The sequence below is a fragment of the Hippopotamus amphibius genome, chromosome 16, assembly GCF_030028045.1.
Source record: "Hippopotamus amphibius kiboko isolate mHipAmp2 chromosome 16, mHipAmp2.hap2, whole genome shotgun sequence".
NCBI classification, from domain to species: Eukaryota; Metazoa; Chordata; class Mammalia; order Artiodactyla; family Hippopotamidae; genus Hippopotamus; species Hippopotamus amphibius.
The window spans coordinates 26,602,724-26,619,942 of NC_080201.1; the positions used below are offsets into that span (position 1 = coordinate 26,602,724).

General features: G+C 39.1%; 1 protein-coding gene across 8 annotated transcripts in view; it reads left to right on the forward strand.

Annotated features, from left to right (window-relative positions):
* CNOT1 (CCR4-NOT transcription complex subunit 1) overlaps window positions 1–17,219 on the forward strand; it is a 106,878-nt gene that overhangs the window by 23,900 nt on the left and 65,759 nt on the right. For all 8 annotated transcript variants that reach the window (XR_009049811.1, XR_009049810.1, XM_057713643.1 and 5 more), the window contains exon 2: window positions 3,457–3,732. Coding sequence is in view for 6 of the 8 variants with exons in the window: in XM_057713643.1 (XP_057569626.1) it covers window positions 3,631–3,732 (102 nt within the window). In the remaining 2 variants the exon portion in view is untranslated. The remainder of the gene's footprint in view (window positions 1–3,456; window positions 3,733–17,219) is intronic.

Consider the following 17,219-nt stretch of genomic DNA (forward strand, 5'->3'; position numbering starts at 1 on the left):
GAGATGATGATTCTTGGTTATCATAGCTGTGGTGAGAGATGACTGGGTTCTGTATATATTTTACAGGTAGAGCCAAAAGAATTTTTTGACAGATTGATTGTGGGGAGTGGGAAGTCTCCTAAGAACTTGGCCGGAGTAACTTTAAGGATGGTGTTGGTATCAACCAAGATGGGGAAAACACATACGGGTGTACATCATTGGTGGGGTTGGGGCGGGGGGGGGGGGGCGTGATACGAAGATCAGGAGCTCTTTTTTTTTCCCCCCTGTTGCATGGCTTGTGGAATCTTGGTTCCCCGACCAGGGATTGAACCTGTGCCGCCTGCATTGAAAGTACAGTCTTAACCACTGGACTGTCAGGGAAGTCCCAGGAGCTCATTTTCGAACATGTATTTGAGGTGTCATTAGGAAGTTAAATAATACGGTTGTAAACATCGTGAAAGAAATTTGGGTTGGAGATAGAACTTATAGGAGTTACTGCTATAGATGGGTTTTTAAAGCTGTAAGACTGAAGTATATCAAGTGAATATAGAGAAGAAATTCAGGGACTCCAATACTGGGAGGTCAAAAGAGGAAGAGCCAGGCTTCCCTGGTGGTGCACTGGTTGGAAATCCGCCTGCCAATGCAAGGGACGTGGGTTCTATCTCTGGGCGGGGAAGATCCCACATGCCGTGGAGCACCTAAGCCTGCAAGCCACAACTACTGTGCCCGTGTGCCACAACTGCTGAAGCCCTCGCACCTAGAGCCTGTGCTCCACGACAATAGAAGCCACTGCACTGAGAAGCCTGCGCACCACAACAAAGAGTAGCCCGCGCTCGCCACAACTAGACAAAGCCTGTGTGCAGCAACGAAGACATGATGCAGCCAAAATAAAATAAAATAATTTATTAAAAAAAAAAAAGAGGAAGGGCCAGTAAAGGAGACTGAGAAGGAGAGACCAGTGAAATGGCATTTTAGAAACAGTGTATCTTGGAGGGAGGGATCAGCTTGTCTAAGTTTTCTGGGTAATAAAGGTGATAACATGTCCTAGTTTATACCTGTAGAGTACCTCTACTAATAGATCTCATAAGGTGAGGGCTCAAAATTGGTCATTAGTTTAATGCATTAACTTGCTCATGTGATGAAGATTGGCTTGTTGAAACTTGTGTTACACTAGTAGTAGTAGTCTTGCCTGCCTGCCCGCCTGCCTGCCTGCCTGCCCGCCCGCCCTTTCTTTCTCAATGCCTGGCAGCTTGTGGGATCGTAGTTCCCCAACCAGGGATTGAACTGAGTCGTGACCACCAGACTGCCAGGGAATTCCCATCTGTGTCTTTTTTTTTTTTAAATCTTAATGAGTATCTTTCCTGCACAATTTTGCTTCATTCTTTTTTGATAAACTGCCTTGTTTGGATATACCATAGTTTATTTTTTAAGCAGTTACTTACTTATTTATTTAATTTATTGGCTGCATTGGGCTTCGTTGCTGCCCGCAGGCTCTCTGTGGTTGCGGAGAGTGGGGGCTACTCTTCATTGCAGTGCGCATGTTTCTTATTGTGGTGGCTTCTCTTGTTGCCGAGCACAAGCTCTAAACGTGCGGGCTTTAGGTGTGTGGCTCGCAGGCGCTAGAGCACAGGCCCAGTAGTTGTGGCTCACGGGCTTAGTTGCTCCACAGCATGTGGGATCTTCCCGGACCAGGGCTTGAACCCTTGTCCCCTGCATTCGCAGGTGGATTCTTAACCACTGCGCCACCAGGGAAGCCCTAAGCAGTTACTTTTTACTGCACTTTCTTTTTGCTCTGATGCACAATATTTCAATGAAAATGTTTCCTTTGAGTTCTTAAGGCAATATACGTGGAGGGATACAGTCTTAATAGTGGAATTACAGGTTCAGGGGTAGTGCAAGAAACGCTTTTTACAATATTGCCAATTTGAGTTTCAGAAAAGGTTGTACCAGTTAATAATGTTGTTAACAATCTGGTAAGTCCTCTTCTTTTGTTTTGTTTTGGCTGCTTTGGGTCTTTGTTGCTGCACGTGGGGTTTCATTAGTTGTGGTGAGTGGGGGTTACTCTTGTGGTGCACAGGCTTCTCATTGCGGTGGTTTTTCTTGTTGCAGAGTAAGGGCCCTAGAGCGCACAGGCTTCGGTAGTTGTGGCACATGGGCTTTGTTGCTCCGTGGCATGTGGGATCGTCCCTGCCCAGGGCTCGAACCTATGTCCCCTGCATTGGCAGGCGAAGTCTTAACCATTGCACAACCAGGGAAGTCCCAAGTCCTCTGTTTTACCGTGTGTTCTCAAACTTGGTTTTTGCTAGTCTGATACAGAAAATATGCTATCATAACATGAAGGAAACAACTTGCTCTAAGAATTTTTAGCAGGCAAGTTTAGTTATATATGATGGATGGATATAAGCACAATTTATCTTTAACTTTTTATATGTTATTACTTTAGAAGAAACAAAAATACTTTGCCATATTCCCAAGATTCTCTTACTCTTGTTTTTTAAGGAAGATGTGGTGAAGGATAGCATAGGTAGAATCTTTGCTTTATATGAACAAAACAGAACAAAGCAATGTAGTCTTTCTACATTGTTAAGAAGTTATTAAAGATAAAGGTTTAAATGCCCTTACCAAGGGGGCTTTTAATCTTCATGAATTTTCTTTACCTTACATAGTACTGATGGTAATGAAATTATGAGCAGATTTCAGATCATGAAGCTGTGGATAAATTCAGCTCCTCGCATTCAAAGATTTTTGTTTCAGCAGAGGTACTTGGTGAATTCTTAAAACTTGTGGTGTTTTTTATAATTTTTGTGTTGTGATGTAGAGTAGTTCCTCTGACTTAGCAGGTGGTTGGAATTAAAATGATAAGCATCTTGTCATTTTAGCTATATTGCTGCTTTGAGCTTCCCTTTCTAAATTCTCCTAGTGAAAAGTTTCAACAGTACAGGAAGGAATTTGGGTTCCGGGGCCCTTAACTTACTTTTTAACTCAGCTGTTCAAATACCCAAAACATGTATCCTAAGATACAACTCTAAGACCAAACTACTGTCTGATTCTGAAGCAATACATAAGTGTAAGGTGAATAAATGGGATCAAAGAAGTTGTAGATAGTATGGGAAGAGGGATTGAAAATGTCAGTTGAGTGTTTCTTTCCACAAACCCTAATTTTAGTTAAGTACTTTCCTGTGGCTTTTAAAGGGTGTAGTATAAATTATCATTGAAATTGATAAAGTAGAAGCCGCAAATATTATAGGACGTCTTACTAAAAATACACCTTTTTTGTGGGGGATGGGTGTGGTATTTTCTTTTTATACTGGCCCTACCTAATTTTTAAAACTTGGCATGTTTTATCAGCAGTGCTTGAGACATCTTAATTTTTTTAAAAAGGGTCCTTAGTGGTATTTGTGTATTTAGATGTAGAGATGGTTATTTAATCCTTTTAAAAGATTAACTAATTAAAAAATCTTTTTTTTTTTTAAACAGGTGCCATGTTTCAGAACAGAGTAAGACCCCTGGTAAAGAAGAACTGAAGACACTGTACAAACACCAGATATAGGCTAATTACAAAGAAAGCATTAACCTGCCTCTGAGGTGACTAAAGGGGAATAATGGTGATTTTGCGCCGGGCTCGGCCGCCTGCTTCCGCCCCAACCAGCAATGAATCTTGACTCGCTCTCGCTGGCCTTGTCTCAAATCAGCTACCTGGTGGACAATTTAACCAAGAAAAACTACCGAGCCAGCCAGCAGGAAATACAGCATGTAAGTAAAGTAGTCAGGAAATAAGCACCATTAATTAATGAATATGTAATGAAAAGAAACTTGAAAATTTATGTGGGTGTATTGCATGAAAAGTAACTTTTGCCCCTTACTGCAAGTGATTTCAGCTTAATATATAAAAGAAACCTTACCCCATTCCTTTTTTCTAAATTTTAAGATTCACAGATTTTAATTTTTCTATCAAACTTAGGAAATCTGGTCTGATTCATTTTAGTCTAGTCCCATTTTTTTGTTCTTTTTTACCTTAAAAAATATTGAGATATACTTCACAAAAACTGCCCATTTTAGAGTGTAAAATTTGGTAGTAGTATTCACAGAGTTGTTCAGCTGTCACCATCTACCTCCAGAATGTTTTCATCACCCCAAAAAGAAACACGTGAATCCATTAGCAGTTGCTTTCCATCTCTCTCCCTCCGGCCCCTGGCAACCACTAACCCACTTTGTGCTTTCGTGGATTTGTCTTTCTGGACATTTCATATCAATGGAATCGTGCTGTGTGAGGTCTTTTGTTTCTAACTTCTCTCACTAGCCTAAGTTTTTAAGGTAGATCCATGTTGGAGCATGCATTTGGATATTTAGGTTTGGTTCCACTTTTTGGCTGTTGTGAATGTTGTGGCTCAACATTCATTTATAAATTTGGGGTGGATGTTTATTTAAAATTTTGAGGGTATATGCCAAAGAATGGAATTGCTGGGTTATATGGTAACTGACTTTCTAAAGAACTGCCAGACTGTTTTCCAGAGCACTGTATCACTTTTCACTTTTAGGAGCAGTGTATAAAGACTTTTTTTTTTCCTGATCCTCATTAATGACATTAATGTTATTGTGTGTCCTTTTGCTTTTAGCCATTCTAGTGGGTGTGAACTGGTATCTCCTTGTAGTTTTGATTTAAAGCCAGTGATGTTGAGCATCTGTTCGTGCGCTTATTTGTATATCTGGAGAAAGAAAGGTCATTTCAATTCCTTTGTTCATCTCCCCCCCCAGTCTTTTAGAATTATTGTTCTCAAATACTCAAATATAAGTTTGACTTGTAGAGCATTTCAGTCTTTATGAAAGTTAAATAGTATGCTGTGCTTTAGTTATGATGGTTGTACCCCTTTCCTATTTCTAAATCAAATGGAGTATCATATTTAGAATTGTATGTATTTTTAAATTATTGTAACTTCCTAGCTCTGTGACCCAGGGTAATTCTATGAACTTTGTTTTACCTCATCTGCAAATTAAGGATAAAAGCAATAAAGTTTGCCTGGCATCCTTGTTAGGATTAAATGAACTCAAATAGAGCACTTAGCACAGGTCCTGTCACAAGCATTAAAAAAAAAAAAGAGACTTTCCTGGTGGCACAGTGGTTGAGAATCCACCTGCCAATGCAGAGAACATGGGTTCGATCCCTGGTCCGGGAAGATCCCACATGCCGCAGAGCAACTAAGGCCATGCGCCACAACTGCTGAGCCTGTGCTCTAGAGCCCTTGAACCACAACTGCTGAGCCCGTGTGCTGCAGCTACTGAAGCCTATGCACCTAGAGCCCATGCTCCATAAGAGAAGCCACAGCAGTGAGGAACCCATGCACCACAAGGAAGAGTAGCCCCTGCTTGCTGCAACTGGAGAAAGCCCACACGCAGCAACGCACAACTCAACACAGGCCCCCCCCCCCCCCCGCCAAAAAAAAACAAAACCAGAAACAGTTAATTCTCCTCCCTCTTCAGTATAAAATTATAGTTATTATATAAAGTAGTTAATACACAAGTACAAAGTTGCTGATGAAGTAGGTGCCTAATTGAGAGAGAAATCTAAGAATTGAGAGGATACGTATGGGAACCTTCTTCTCTTTTCCTTTTTTGAGGTGTATGTGTGTGTAGGAGTTGTGTGTGTAGTTTAATTTTATTTTTAAAATAGATAATATACTTACCTGATTATCCTAGCTACCCATTTCTCCTACCCACAGACAACTGATATTAGCTGTTTCTTAACTGTCCTTACAAAGATATTTTCATATAGAAAATAGCGAAATATTTCCCATTCCTTTTCATATGGTGGCATACTATATAAACTGTTGTGCATCTTGATATGTTTAATTTTTTTTAAGCTGTTTATTGGAATGTAATTGCTTTATACTCTTGTACCAGCTTTTGAGGTACACCAGAGTGAATCAGCTGTATTTATACATATATCCCCATATCCCATGACTCCCTCCCACCTTCCGTGTCCTGGCCCTCTAAGGCATCACCCATCATCGAATTGATCTCCCTTTGTTATACAGCAGCTTCCCCTAGCTATCTGTTTTACAGTTGGTAGTGTAAATATGTCTATGCTACTCTCTCACTTCGTCCCAGCTTCCCCTTTGCGCTCCGCCCCCCGCCATGTCCTCCAGTCCATTCTCTGCATCTGCATCCTTATTCTTGCCCTGTCACTGGGTTCATTAGTAGCATTTTTTTTTTTTAAGATTCCATATGTATGAGTTAGCATACAGTATTTGTTTTTCTCTTTCCTTACTTCACTCTGAATATTTAATTTTTTAGTTAACCAGTCTATCCTGGAAATGATTCTTTATCCATACACAAAAAGCTTCTTCATTCTTTTATGGGTATATAGTAAGCCATTGTATGGATGAATCATATATAGTTTTCTTCACTATTGATGGACATTTAGGTTATATAAGTCCCCCCCGCTTTTTTTTTTGCTATTGCCAGTGTTGTTACAAAGTCATTTCTTAAAGAACTTTTATTGAGATATAATTGACATACAATAAACTGCGTATATTTAAAGTGGACAGTTTGATTTTTTTTTTCTTATTAGTAATGTATATATGGCAATCCCAATCTTCCACTTCATCCTACCTGGCCCAGCTGCGAATGTACCAAACAGAAATGCATATACACATTCATCAAAAAATACACATATCACGATAGCCCAAAACCGGGGACAGCGAAGTGCCCATCAGCAAGGTATACTCTGAGGTAATGAGACTATTATGTAGAACAGCCTGGATTGCTCTCACAGTGCTGAGTGAGAAATGCTTAACATTGTGTCAGTTCAGCAATTCTCTGTGTACAGTCAGTTCTCTCATCTTCATAGCAACGATTCAAGCATTTACAGTGTTCCAGGCATCATTTTTTTTTAATATTTATTAATTTATTTAAACTACACAGGGTCTTAGTCGCGGCACACAGGACCTGCGTTGTGGCATGTGGGATCTTTAGTTGCAGCATTCAGACTTCTTCGTTGTGGCACAGGCATTATTTTTAATATGATTTTATGTCAGTTCTCACATTCTTGTCACATTCATGCCAGATGGCTAGTGGGTAGTATTGTTCCATTTTACACTATGGTTCAAAGACATTTAGTATTTTTGACCACTGGTACACTGCCTGAAAGTGGCAGATGTGAGATTGGAATCTCTTTATAATTGTTCACAGAAGATGAAGTAGAAGAAAATTAGAGACTCTGGATTGGAAGGTCTTCTAGTCCCAAGTTTGACCCCTTGAGAGCCCCTACTCTAAAACATCTTCCACTTGATGTCAGAGTGGCCTTTCTAAAATGTATAGCTAGTAGTCTCTTTCCTGTTTTAAAATCTCTTGTGTGTCTCTGTCCTGCTCAATTTAAAGCTCATGATCCTAAGTTGGGCTTATGTTGCTGTTCTCTGGAAGCAGATATGAGACACTTTGGAATGCAGGTTATTTACAAGGTTCCAGCACCTGTAGGAGGAGGAAGACAAGTTGGAAACAGAATCGGGCAGGAGAACTATGGTGGAAACTCAGTAAAAATCTTGGCCAACTCCCCAAGTTCTGGGCTGGATATTGAAGTTGTCCCATAGGGGACCCAAATGGCTAGGCCTTTATATCCCTGTTGTTACTGTGTGAGGGCTTCCTCTGGAGGGCATGTGCCCTTTCCTAATATGATTGCACTTAGACAAACACTGAAGGAGCTGATTGCCTGGGCACCTGCAACTTCACCTTTAGCCAGCAAGGCTCTGATTGATCTGGTCAGCTTAATATTATATTATTATTGGTTTGATCATCTTCCCTACTCCCAAGACCTTAAGGTGTGGGACTGTCCTTTAGTTTATGTCTCCTATACCTCACATTTAGTAGGTGTTCAAATGCAATTGGGATGCAGGGAGTAAATTATTTAGTAATTAATATTGAAGGTAGATGTTAGACTGCTTGGTTTCAGCCTATGGCTGAGGTGTTCAGTGTCTACAGATTTTCTTTAGACAAGTATGTCCCCAATGGTACCCTTGCAGACAGCCCCCTCTCTTTTGCTTTTAGAATGATTAGCAATTTAGAACTGGGATGGGAGCAGGGTTCTAGTTCTTGACTCTGTCTTTATTTTCTTTGGTGATGGACAAAGGCTTATTGCAGTTCTTAGATGCCTAATATATTTTAGTGCCATACTTTGTTGTGGCTTAGACTAATAGGTTGGCTGGGATTGTGTTCCCTTTGTTATTTCTCCTACTGACAAGTGGGAAGAAGGAATGTTTATCAAATTTATTAGATGTATGAGTTCCCTAAAACATGTGAACAACAAGCTAGCTAGTATTACCATTTTATAGATGAAAAAACAAGTTTAGAATTTAATTTGCCCCCTCAGTCAGGATTTTATGATGTTCCCTTTCTTTCTCTCCCTCCCACCCATCCTCTCTTTCTCTCTCTTTCTCTCTCTTGGCTGCGTTGGGTCTTTGTTGCTGCATGTGAGCTTTCTCTGGTTGTGGCGAGCAGGGGCTACTCTTCATTGTGGTGCGCAAGCTTCTTATTGTGGTGGCTTTCTCTTGTTGAAGAACATGGGCTCTTGGTGCACAGGCTTCAGTAGTGGCACGTGGGCTCAGTAGTTGTGGTGCACGGGCTCAGTTGCTCCAAGGCATCTGGGATCTTCCCGGACCAGGGATTGAACCCGTGTCCTCTGCATTGGCAGGAGGATTCTTAACCACTGTGCCACCAGGGAAGTTCCTACATGTTTTTTTAAAAAGCACAATAATTCTTTTTTTAAAAAAATGTTATTGAAGTATAGTTGATTTACAGTGTTGTGTTAGTTTCTGGTATACAGCAAAGTGAGTCACTTATACATATGTGTATTATTTTTCTTATTCTTTTCCATTATGGTTTATTACAGGATACTGAATATAGTTCCTAGTGCTATACAGTAGGATGTTGCTGTTTATCCATTCTATATGTAATAATTTGCACCCACTAATGCCAAACTCCCACTCCTCCGCCACACCCCCTCCCCCAGCAGAATAATTCTTAAACATTAAAAACCCAGTTAAAAAAATCCAGTTACTATTCATATTTCCTCAGTTTACCTCATAACAAAAGTTAATAACAGTTGACTTGAGTCAGAACCCCTCCCCCATCTGTTTGTTGTATTGCCCCCCCTTTGTAATTAAAATATTTATTTGACTGCACTGGGTTTTAGTTGCGGCCTGCAGTATCTTTTTTTAGTTGTGGCATGCAAGGGTCTTAGTTGCAGCATATAGGAGCTAGTTCCCTGACCAGGGATAAAACCCGGACCCCCTGCATTGGGAGCATGGAGTTTCAGCTGCTGGACCACTAGGGAAGTCCCTGTTATGAGGTTTTTATTAGTTGAAATAGCTCCATAAAGGGAAATTTGCCCTTACCAACTGTAACTGTCTGAAGTACAGTTTATATAGGAAGGGCTTGATTCTCTCCCTTTATTTGCCAGTTGTCAAAGTGACTTGTTTCCTAGCATCTTCAAAATATGACCAGTGAATGAGTTTTTTTAATATATTTGATGTGTTTGAGTTCATTGAAAGTGTTGTTGATATTCATCCATTATCCTCTTTGGCCAGTGAAAGCTGATTCATGTTGGCTTCTGAGTCCTTTTGACCCTATTCTTACTTGTAGTCTTTGATGTGATTCTAGAAACATGGAGACTGAAATATTCCAGACTCATCTGTTATGTTTCTTGCTTCAGACCTGGAATTAGCTGAGGTCTTGGTTTTATTTGACTGGGAAGTGGTATCTAGATTACTGTCTCTTGTGTTAAAAAATGATTAAGACAATTTAGGTGATACAAACAAACTTTATTTAACATTTCATGAAGTGGACAGTCTTGTTTCAGAGGAATGCAAAATGGGACAGAAGACAAAAAGGTTTTATAGGATAAAGAATAAAGACCTGGGGCTTCCCTAGGGTCCAGTGGTTAAAAGTCCACGCTCCCAGTGCAGAGGGCACAGGTTCTATTCCCGGTCAGTTCGATTCCTGGTCAGGGAACTAAGATCCTGCATGCTGCCTGGTGCGGCCAGGAAAAAAAAAGAAAGAAAGAAAGAAAAAAGAATAAAGAACAAAGAAAAGACAAATAGAAAATATCTGATTGGCTGGGACCACATAGTCAACCCTATTAGGGCTTAGAACACCCAGAATTGGTTTGTGTTTGGGGTTGGCTGATTGAATATACTGTGTTTCTGATCAAGTGAAATATTTACGGGGACTCCAGAGTTATCTAAGTTTTGATTTGCTGATGTTGCACCCTGGGCAGGAACACTCCAATTTGGGCCTAGAAAGTTATTTCAACACTTCTGTTGTTCACTGATACTTAGTTGGCCATTATTAAGTCTTTCAGTGGACAAAGCTGAAGAGAAAAATACAGCATGAGCCCATACTAATACTTCCAATTTAATTTCAGGATCAAGGGATTTTTATTTCAATCTGTTACTTAAAACCTGTCTCTCCCTTACTTCCAGTGCAGAAAATTCCAGTTTTCAGTGATGAGAAGTCATTTGTTTTATTCCACACCATACAGTCAAGAGTCTCAGACTATCTGTGACTCTACTAACAGCTCTGTGATTATGAAAAAGTTTACCTTTTTTTGGTGGGGTTGTTGGGGGGAGCTTTTAAGGTATATGTCACTACAGATGTAAAATCAAATTAATGTTTTAAAGTCATTTAGAATAGTTCTTCTCAGCATAGTTATGCCACTAACTGGATATGGAGTTTGGGTTCTTTGTTTTCATATTATTTTCAATATTTACAAAATACTTTTATAGTAATCTAATTTTGCTTGATAATTATGTGAAATGTTTATTTTCAAAGTCAAATCTATAAAATGACCTTTATTAAAAGAGTAGTTTATACAATGAGGTATCACCTCATGTAGTCAGAATGGCCATCATTAAAAAGTCTACAAATAATAAATGCTGGAGAAGGTATGGAGAAAAAGGAGCCTTCCTGCACTGTTGGTGGGAATGTAAATTGGTGCAGCCACTATGGAGAACACTGTGGAGGTTCCTTAAAAAGTTAAAAATAGAGTTACCATATGATCCTGCAATCCTGTTCCTGGGCATATATATACATGCACCCCATTGTTCATAGCAGCACTATTTACAATAAATACCCAAGACATGGAAGCATCCTAAATGTCCATTGACAGATAAATGGATAAAGAAGATGTGGTGTGCAGGCGCACACACACACTCACATATACACACACAGTGCAGAATATTGGCCATAAAAAAGAATGAAAGAATGAAATAATGCCATCTGTAGCAACATGGATGGACTTAGAAATTATCATATTAAGTGAAGTAAGAGAAAGACAAATATGATATCACTTATATCACTTTCATTTGGAATCTACAAAAATGATACAAGTGAACTAATTTACAAAACGGAGACTCACAGAGGTAGAAAACAAACTTACTGTGGTTACCAAAGGGGATAGTGGAGGGTAGGGGGAAATACTTTAGGAGTTTGGGATTAACAGATACACACTACTGTATATAAAATAGGTAAATAACAAGGACCTACTGTATAGCACAGGGAACTATACTCAGTATCTTATAATAACTTATAATGGCAAAGAATCTGGAAAAGATATATGTATAACTGAATCACTTTGCTGTATCCTTGAAACCAACACATTGTAAATTAACTATACTTTAATTAAAAAAATTTTTTAAGAGTAGCTTAGTCTTATTAGAAATGGATTGAGTGCTTTCAGCCTGTTTTTTTACTGCAGTTTTTATATTCTTGAAAATAACTTTATTTGCATTCATTTTTTTTTAAATAATTTTTTTTTAATGTTTTGGCTGCGTTGGGTCTTCATTGCTGCACACGGGCTTTCTCTAGTTGCTGCAAGCGGGGGCTACTCTTCGTTGCTTTGTGCGGGCTTCTCATTGCAGGTGGCTTCTCTTACTGTGCAGCATGGGGTCTGAGCACATGGGCTTCAGTAGTTGCGGCATGCAGGCTCAGTAGTTGCGGCTCTCAGGCTCTAGAGTTCAGGCTCAGTGGTTGTGGCACAAGGGCTTAGTTGCTCCACCGCATGTGGGATCTTCCCAGTCCAGGGATCAACCCGTGTCCCCTGCGTTGGCAAGCAAATTCTTAACCATTGCGCCACCAGAGAAGCCCCACTTTTCCTCTTAAAAAACAAAAACAGTTCCTATAATTTCTTTGAGGATATGGAATACGGTTTGTCTGAACTCTTCTATTTGTTTGTTTGGGTAAGTCTTTTGTTTGTTTCTAAAATTAAAAAAAAATTTTTTTTCAAAGGGGGCTTGTCTTTTGAAAAGTATGTCCTTCACCTGTCTTGTTTGTTTCTTTGCTCTGTTTTACAGTTCTTCAAATAGGTTCCATGCTGAGTCTTTGGATTTTTGCTTATCTTTGAATCAACCCAATTATTTACTCACATATAAACCATCTTGGGGATGCTTGATGGTGGGGAAGTGTGGTGGGGTAGTCTGCAATGTTCTGTATACAAATTTGATAATAGTTGCCTCTTCCTCTTCCTTATTCTGCTTTTCCAGTATTCTCCTTTAACTAGATGGTTTGCCTGCAAACATTAAAAGTAGCATCTTGAGCTTGGTTGTTCCCTCAGCTCTGTCTCCTTTGCCATTTTCCAATTTCTGTATATTGATCTGGGTCTCTAAATGGACAGTCTTCTTTCATGGCTCATCTGTGCTCCAGATTCATCGCTTGAACAAAGGATAATTACGTGTGTCTTGGGACATTCATCAGTCTTAAACATTTTTATTTCTGGGTTTATCAGTCCCAAATAGAAACCTGCATTTGGCCTGTCATTTGAGGTACTAAGAATAAGCTATCTGTCATATCTCTCTGGACCACTTCTTATGTGAATGTTTGCTGAAAATGGAATGTTTTTTTCTTTAAATATGAGAGGCTAGAATAGGAAAAAAAATGCGCTTAGTTCCACCATCTTTTACTTAGGAGTTTGACAGTTTTGCCCTTGAATTAATGCCTTTTTGTTAAAAGTAACCCTGTATGTTTACTGCAAAAGATTTTCATGTTCTTTTCAATATGTTAAACTGTTTTGAATAGATGCACTATTTTTTATAAAGTAACCCAAAGTGTTTATACATAAAATGCAGTAAAAACCTGGATTGAATATTTTTAAGGGTTAGAATATGTTTAACAAGTTTAACATGAATGTCCTCCATTATTTATATATGAAACATATGTATATTTAGGTACAGCCTAATTATTCCAATTACTATAACTAATAATTGTAATGTAGCGCATTATTGTCTTCAATTTAAATTTTAAAAATCTGGTACATTGTCATTATATAGAATCTTGGGCTTCTGGATCATCTGTTAGGCTAGATTTTATATTTTTCTTCATGTAAATGTTTTTATACGAAAATCTCCACAGATGTGGTGGGGTTTCTTTGTTTGGTTGGTTGGTTTTTGTTTTTGTTTTTTTGCCAAGCCAGGCAGCATGTGGGATCTTAGTTCCCCAACCAGGGTGCAAACCCATGCCCCCTGCGCTGGAAGCATGAAGTCTTACCATTGGACCGCCAGGGAAGTCCCGATGTGGGGTTTTTAAAATCTGGTTTCAGGAGCTGGGGTTGAAGGCACAGTTTTTCAGATAATTGTTGCTTTATCAGTATTCTACCCAAAGAATGATTTTTTTAAAACCATATCCTTTTTTTAAAAAATAAATTTATTTATTTATTTATTTTTTGGTTCTGTTGGGTCTTTGTTGCTGCAAGCGGGCTTTTTCTAGTTGCAGTGAGTGGGGGCTACTCTTTGTTGTGGTGCGCAGGCTTCTCATTGCAGTGTCTTCTCTTGTTGCTGAGCATGGGCTCTAGGCACACATGGGCTTCAGCAGTTGTGGCTTCTGGACTCTAGAGTGCAGGCTCAGTAGTTGTGGCGCAGGGGCTTAATTGCCCTGCGGCATGTAGGATCTTCCTGGATCAGGGCTCGAACCCATGTCCCCTGCCTTGGCAGGCAGATTCTTAACCACTGTACCACCAGGAAAGTCCCAAAGAATGATTTTTAAAGTATTAATAGAGATAGGGACTTTTGTTGTTTCTCAATATGGAAGTTAGTTGACTACCTCATACATTTACTCACTACTGTTTGTGGACAACCTTATTAGGAATGTCTTTATGACAAGCTAAAATAACATGTTTGGGGCTCTTTTTCTGAAGATTTACTATTTTATGTAAGTACCCTTCACATAATTAAGTCTTTATTTTTCCCTCATGTGTTGTCTAGGCCAAGTAGTGCCCCATTTCCCCAACCATTCTGCGTGGTTTTCTGAATCTCTACCATCAATCATGGATGCCCTATTTGTTAATGTTTCTCTTAATATGTGACTCTTAGATGAGAATATGTTACTGTAGCCACAAATCAGATTATTATAAAAGTATTGTAGAATGCCTTTGATATAGTTACTTTATTTTTTGAATAGCCAAAGATTTTGCTATCTGATTGTAAGGTATAGTTACTTCACTAAAAGGGTTGAATGATTTTACTGGTCTCCTCTGCCCAGTGGGTGGAATGGTTTGAACTTAAGGTAAAATATATAGGCCTTAATCTTATAGGATCAATGAAATCTTTTTTTTTAATAAATTTATTTATTTATTTATTTATTTTATTGGCTGTGTTGGGTCTTTGTTGCTGCACATGGGCTTTCTCTAGTTGCGGCAAGTGGGGGCTGCTCTTTGTTGCAGTGCATGGGCTCCTCATTGTGGTGGCCTCTCTTGTTGCCGAGCACGGGCTCTAGGCGCATAGGCTTCAGTAGTTGAGGCACACGGGCTCAGTATTTGTGGCTCACGGGCTCTAGAGTGCAGGCTCAATAGTTGTGGCACAGGCACTTAGTTGCTCCATGGTATGTGGTATCTTCCTAGGACAGGGATCGAACCTGTGTCCCTTGCATTGGCAGGCAGATTCTTACCCACTGCACCACCTAGGAAGTCCAGGATCAGTGAAATCTTATTTCAACATCTTTGCAACCCAAGATCATGTTTTTAAAATACCACTTTAGTTTTAAAAGAAAACAGTTGCTCCTAGAGAAGGATAACATGATATCACAGGAAGAATATTTCATTCACTTAGCAGCCCTAAAACACACCTTCTGATTCTACCACTCATCCAGCAAATTATGTGATACTTGTCTTTAGTCTTTGCAACCTTGATCTGTAACAACATATGATATATTACATGTATTATATGTATATATATACTTCTTAGGGTTGTGAAGATTGAGTTGTAAAAGCAATTTTAAAATTGTATTATAGAAATAAATAATAAGAGGGACTTCCCTGGTGGCATGCTGGATGAGAATCTGCCTGCCAGTTCAGGGGAAACAGGTTCAAGCCATGGGCTGGGAGGATCCCACATGCCACGGGACAACTAAGTCCGTGCTCCGCAACAAGAGAAGCCACCGCAAAGAGAAGCCTGCGCACCACAATGAAGAGCAGCACCCACTCTCTGCAACTAGAGAAAGCCCAGGCAGCAGCGAAGACCCAATGCACCCAATAAATAAATAAGTTTATTTATTTAAAAAAATATACTAAGGATAAGAAAGGATATTCATAAAATTTTGCTGATTCTAGTTAAAACAAAAATTTCAAAAATTTTTGGATTTTTTGGCCATTGACAGTATTGGAATGTCTTTCTATTTTTTAGGTTGGTATAACAGTACCAGTTAAGTCAGTATGCTAATTAACCACGAGCTTGTCCCCTGACTCCCTCTGGCCTTTTTTCTGTTACTGAAATCCTTTATGTATTGTTTACCTTCTGTCTCAAATGCTCCTCCTTCAGCTCTGTCTGTGATTGTCACCTAAATATTTTAAGTCTCAGTTTATATGCTACATTTTTAGGGATGGCCTTTCTGAGGTATCCTCCCCTTGCCCTTCTCCTCATCCCATCAATATCACATAACCCTGTTTTATTTTCTTCATATGACAGTTAATATTATCAGAAATTGTTTGCCTGTACTTTCCTTCTTCTGTGAAAATGTACTTCATAAGAGCTGTGGAGCCATTTGTCTCCTCTGCTGCTGTATTTGCTGTACCTTGAATGATATCTAGCATGTGCTCAACAAATGTTTGTTAAAGCCAGATATTCTTGTTCTTTTGAGGGAGAGGTCTGGTTGGTTGAAGCATAGGTAATTCTTCTTAATTTGAATTGACACTTTAAGGTAATGTCTTCAGTGTTCCAGGGGATAGGAAAAATAATCTATGATTTTATAGATTTTAACTTTAAGATGTCTTTGGGACAGTGTAAATCTTGGTCTCACTTAACTCTCACATGTTCTGGATGGGGAAAACTGAAACTGAAATAAGTTAACTTAGCTGGCTGTGACATAATTATGATGCAGTAGGAAGAGTATATAGGCTTTGGAATTGAACTATGAATACCAGACTCCTAATTCATAGACTATTGGATTTTAGGCTCATGGAGTCTGTTTGAAGTATCCACTTTCACATCTATAAAATGTGAAGTAATTTTTGGCAGAGTTGTTGAAAATTAAACGAAGGAAGCCCAGTCCCATTTCTAGGCCAAAGCAGGTAGTTAAATATTTACTATTTATAAAATTTTAATGTGGCATTTAATAAACAATTACTCTCCACATACATTGTGCTAATAAGCTCTTTTCCTGACTAGATGTGAAGTGAATACAACTACATAAATTCCCTTTTCTTATGCAACTTATAGTCTAGTGAGATGTAGAAAACAAATTATCAGGTGGTGGAGAAAAGTAAAGCAGGGTGAGGGGTGATGGTGGGGCAGGTCATGTTATATTTTAGGGATGGTAATTAGGAAACCTCTCACTGATGAAGTGACTTTAGAGCAGAAACCTAAAGGAAGTGAGAGAACAAACCACATCTGGAGTTTTCTAGTTAGAGGGAATAGGAAGTACAAACATTGGTAAATCTGAGGAAAAGCAAGAAGCTCAGGGCCAGTATCAGACCAGGTCCTTTTGGGCCTCGCCCTATAGGCTGTTGTAAAGAGTCACAGTTGTGTTAGATGTCAGGTTATACTTTTTAGAGTAAAAAACAGCAATGAATAGCAAAAACGATTCTCTCATGAGTCCAGTTTGTTATAAAATAACAAACTTAATAACTTGAATGTATCATTTGTGCTGTTTGGTGTTTTTGGTGTAGAGATGGATCCCAGCACACAGTTACATGGGGCTAATTACTGGTAGTTTTTCTTCTCTCCTTCCTGCTGGTTGCCTATAGGAAACATTTAAAAAATATTTAA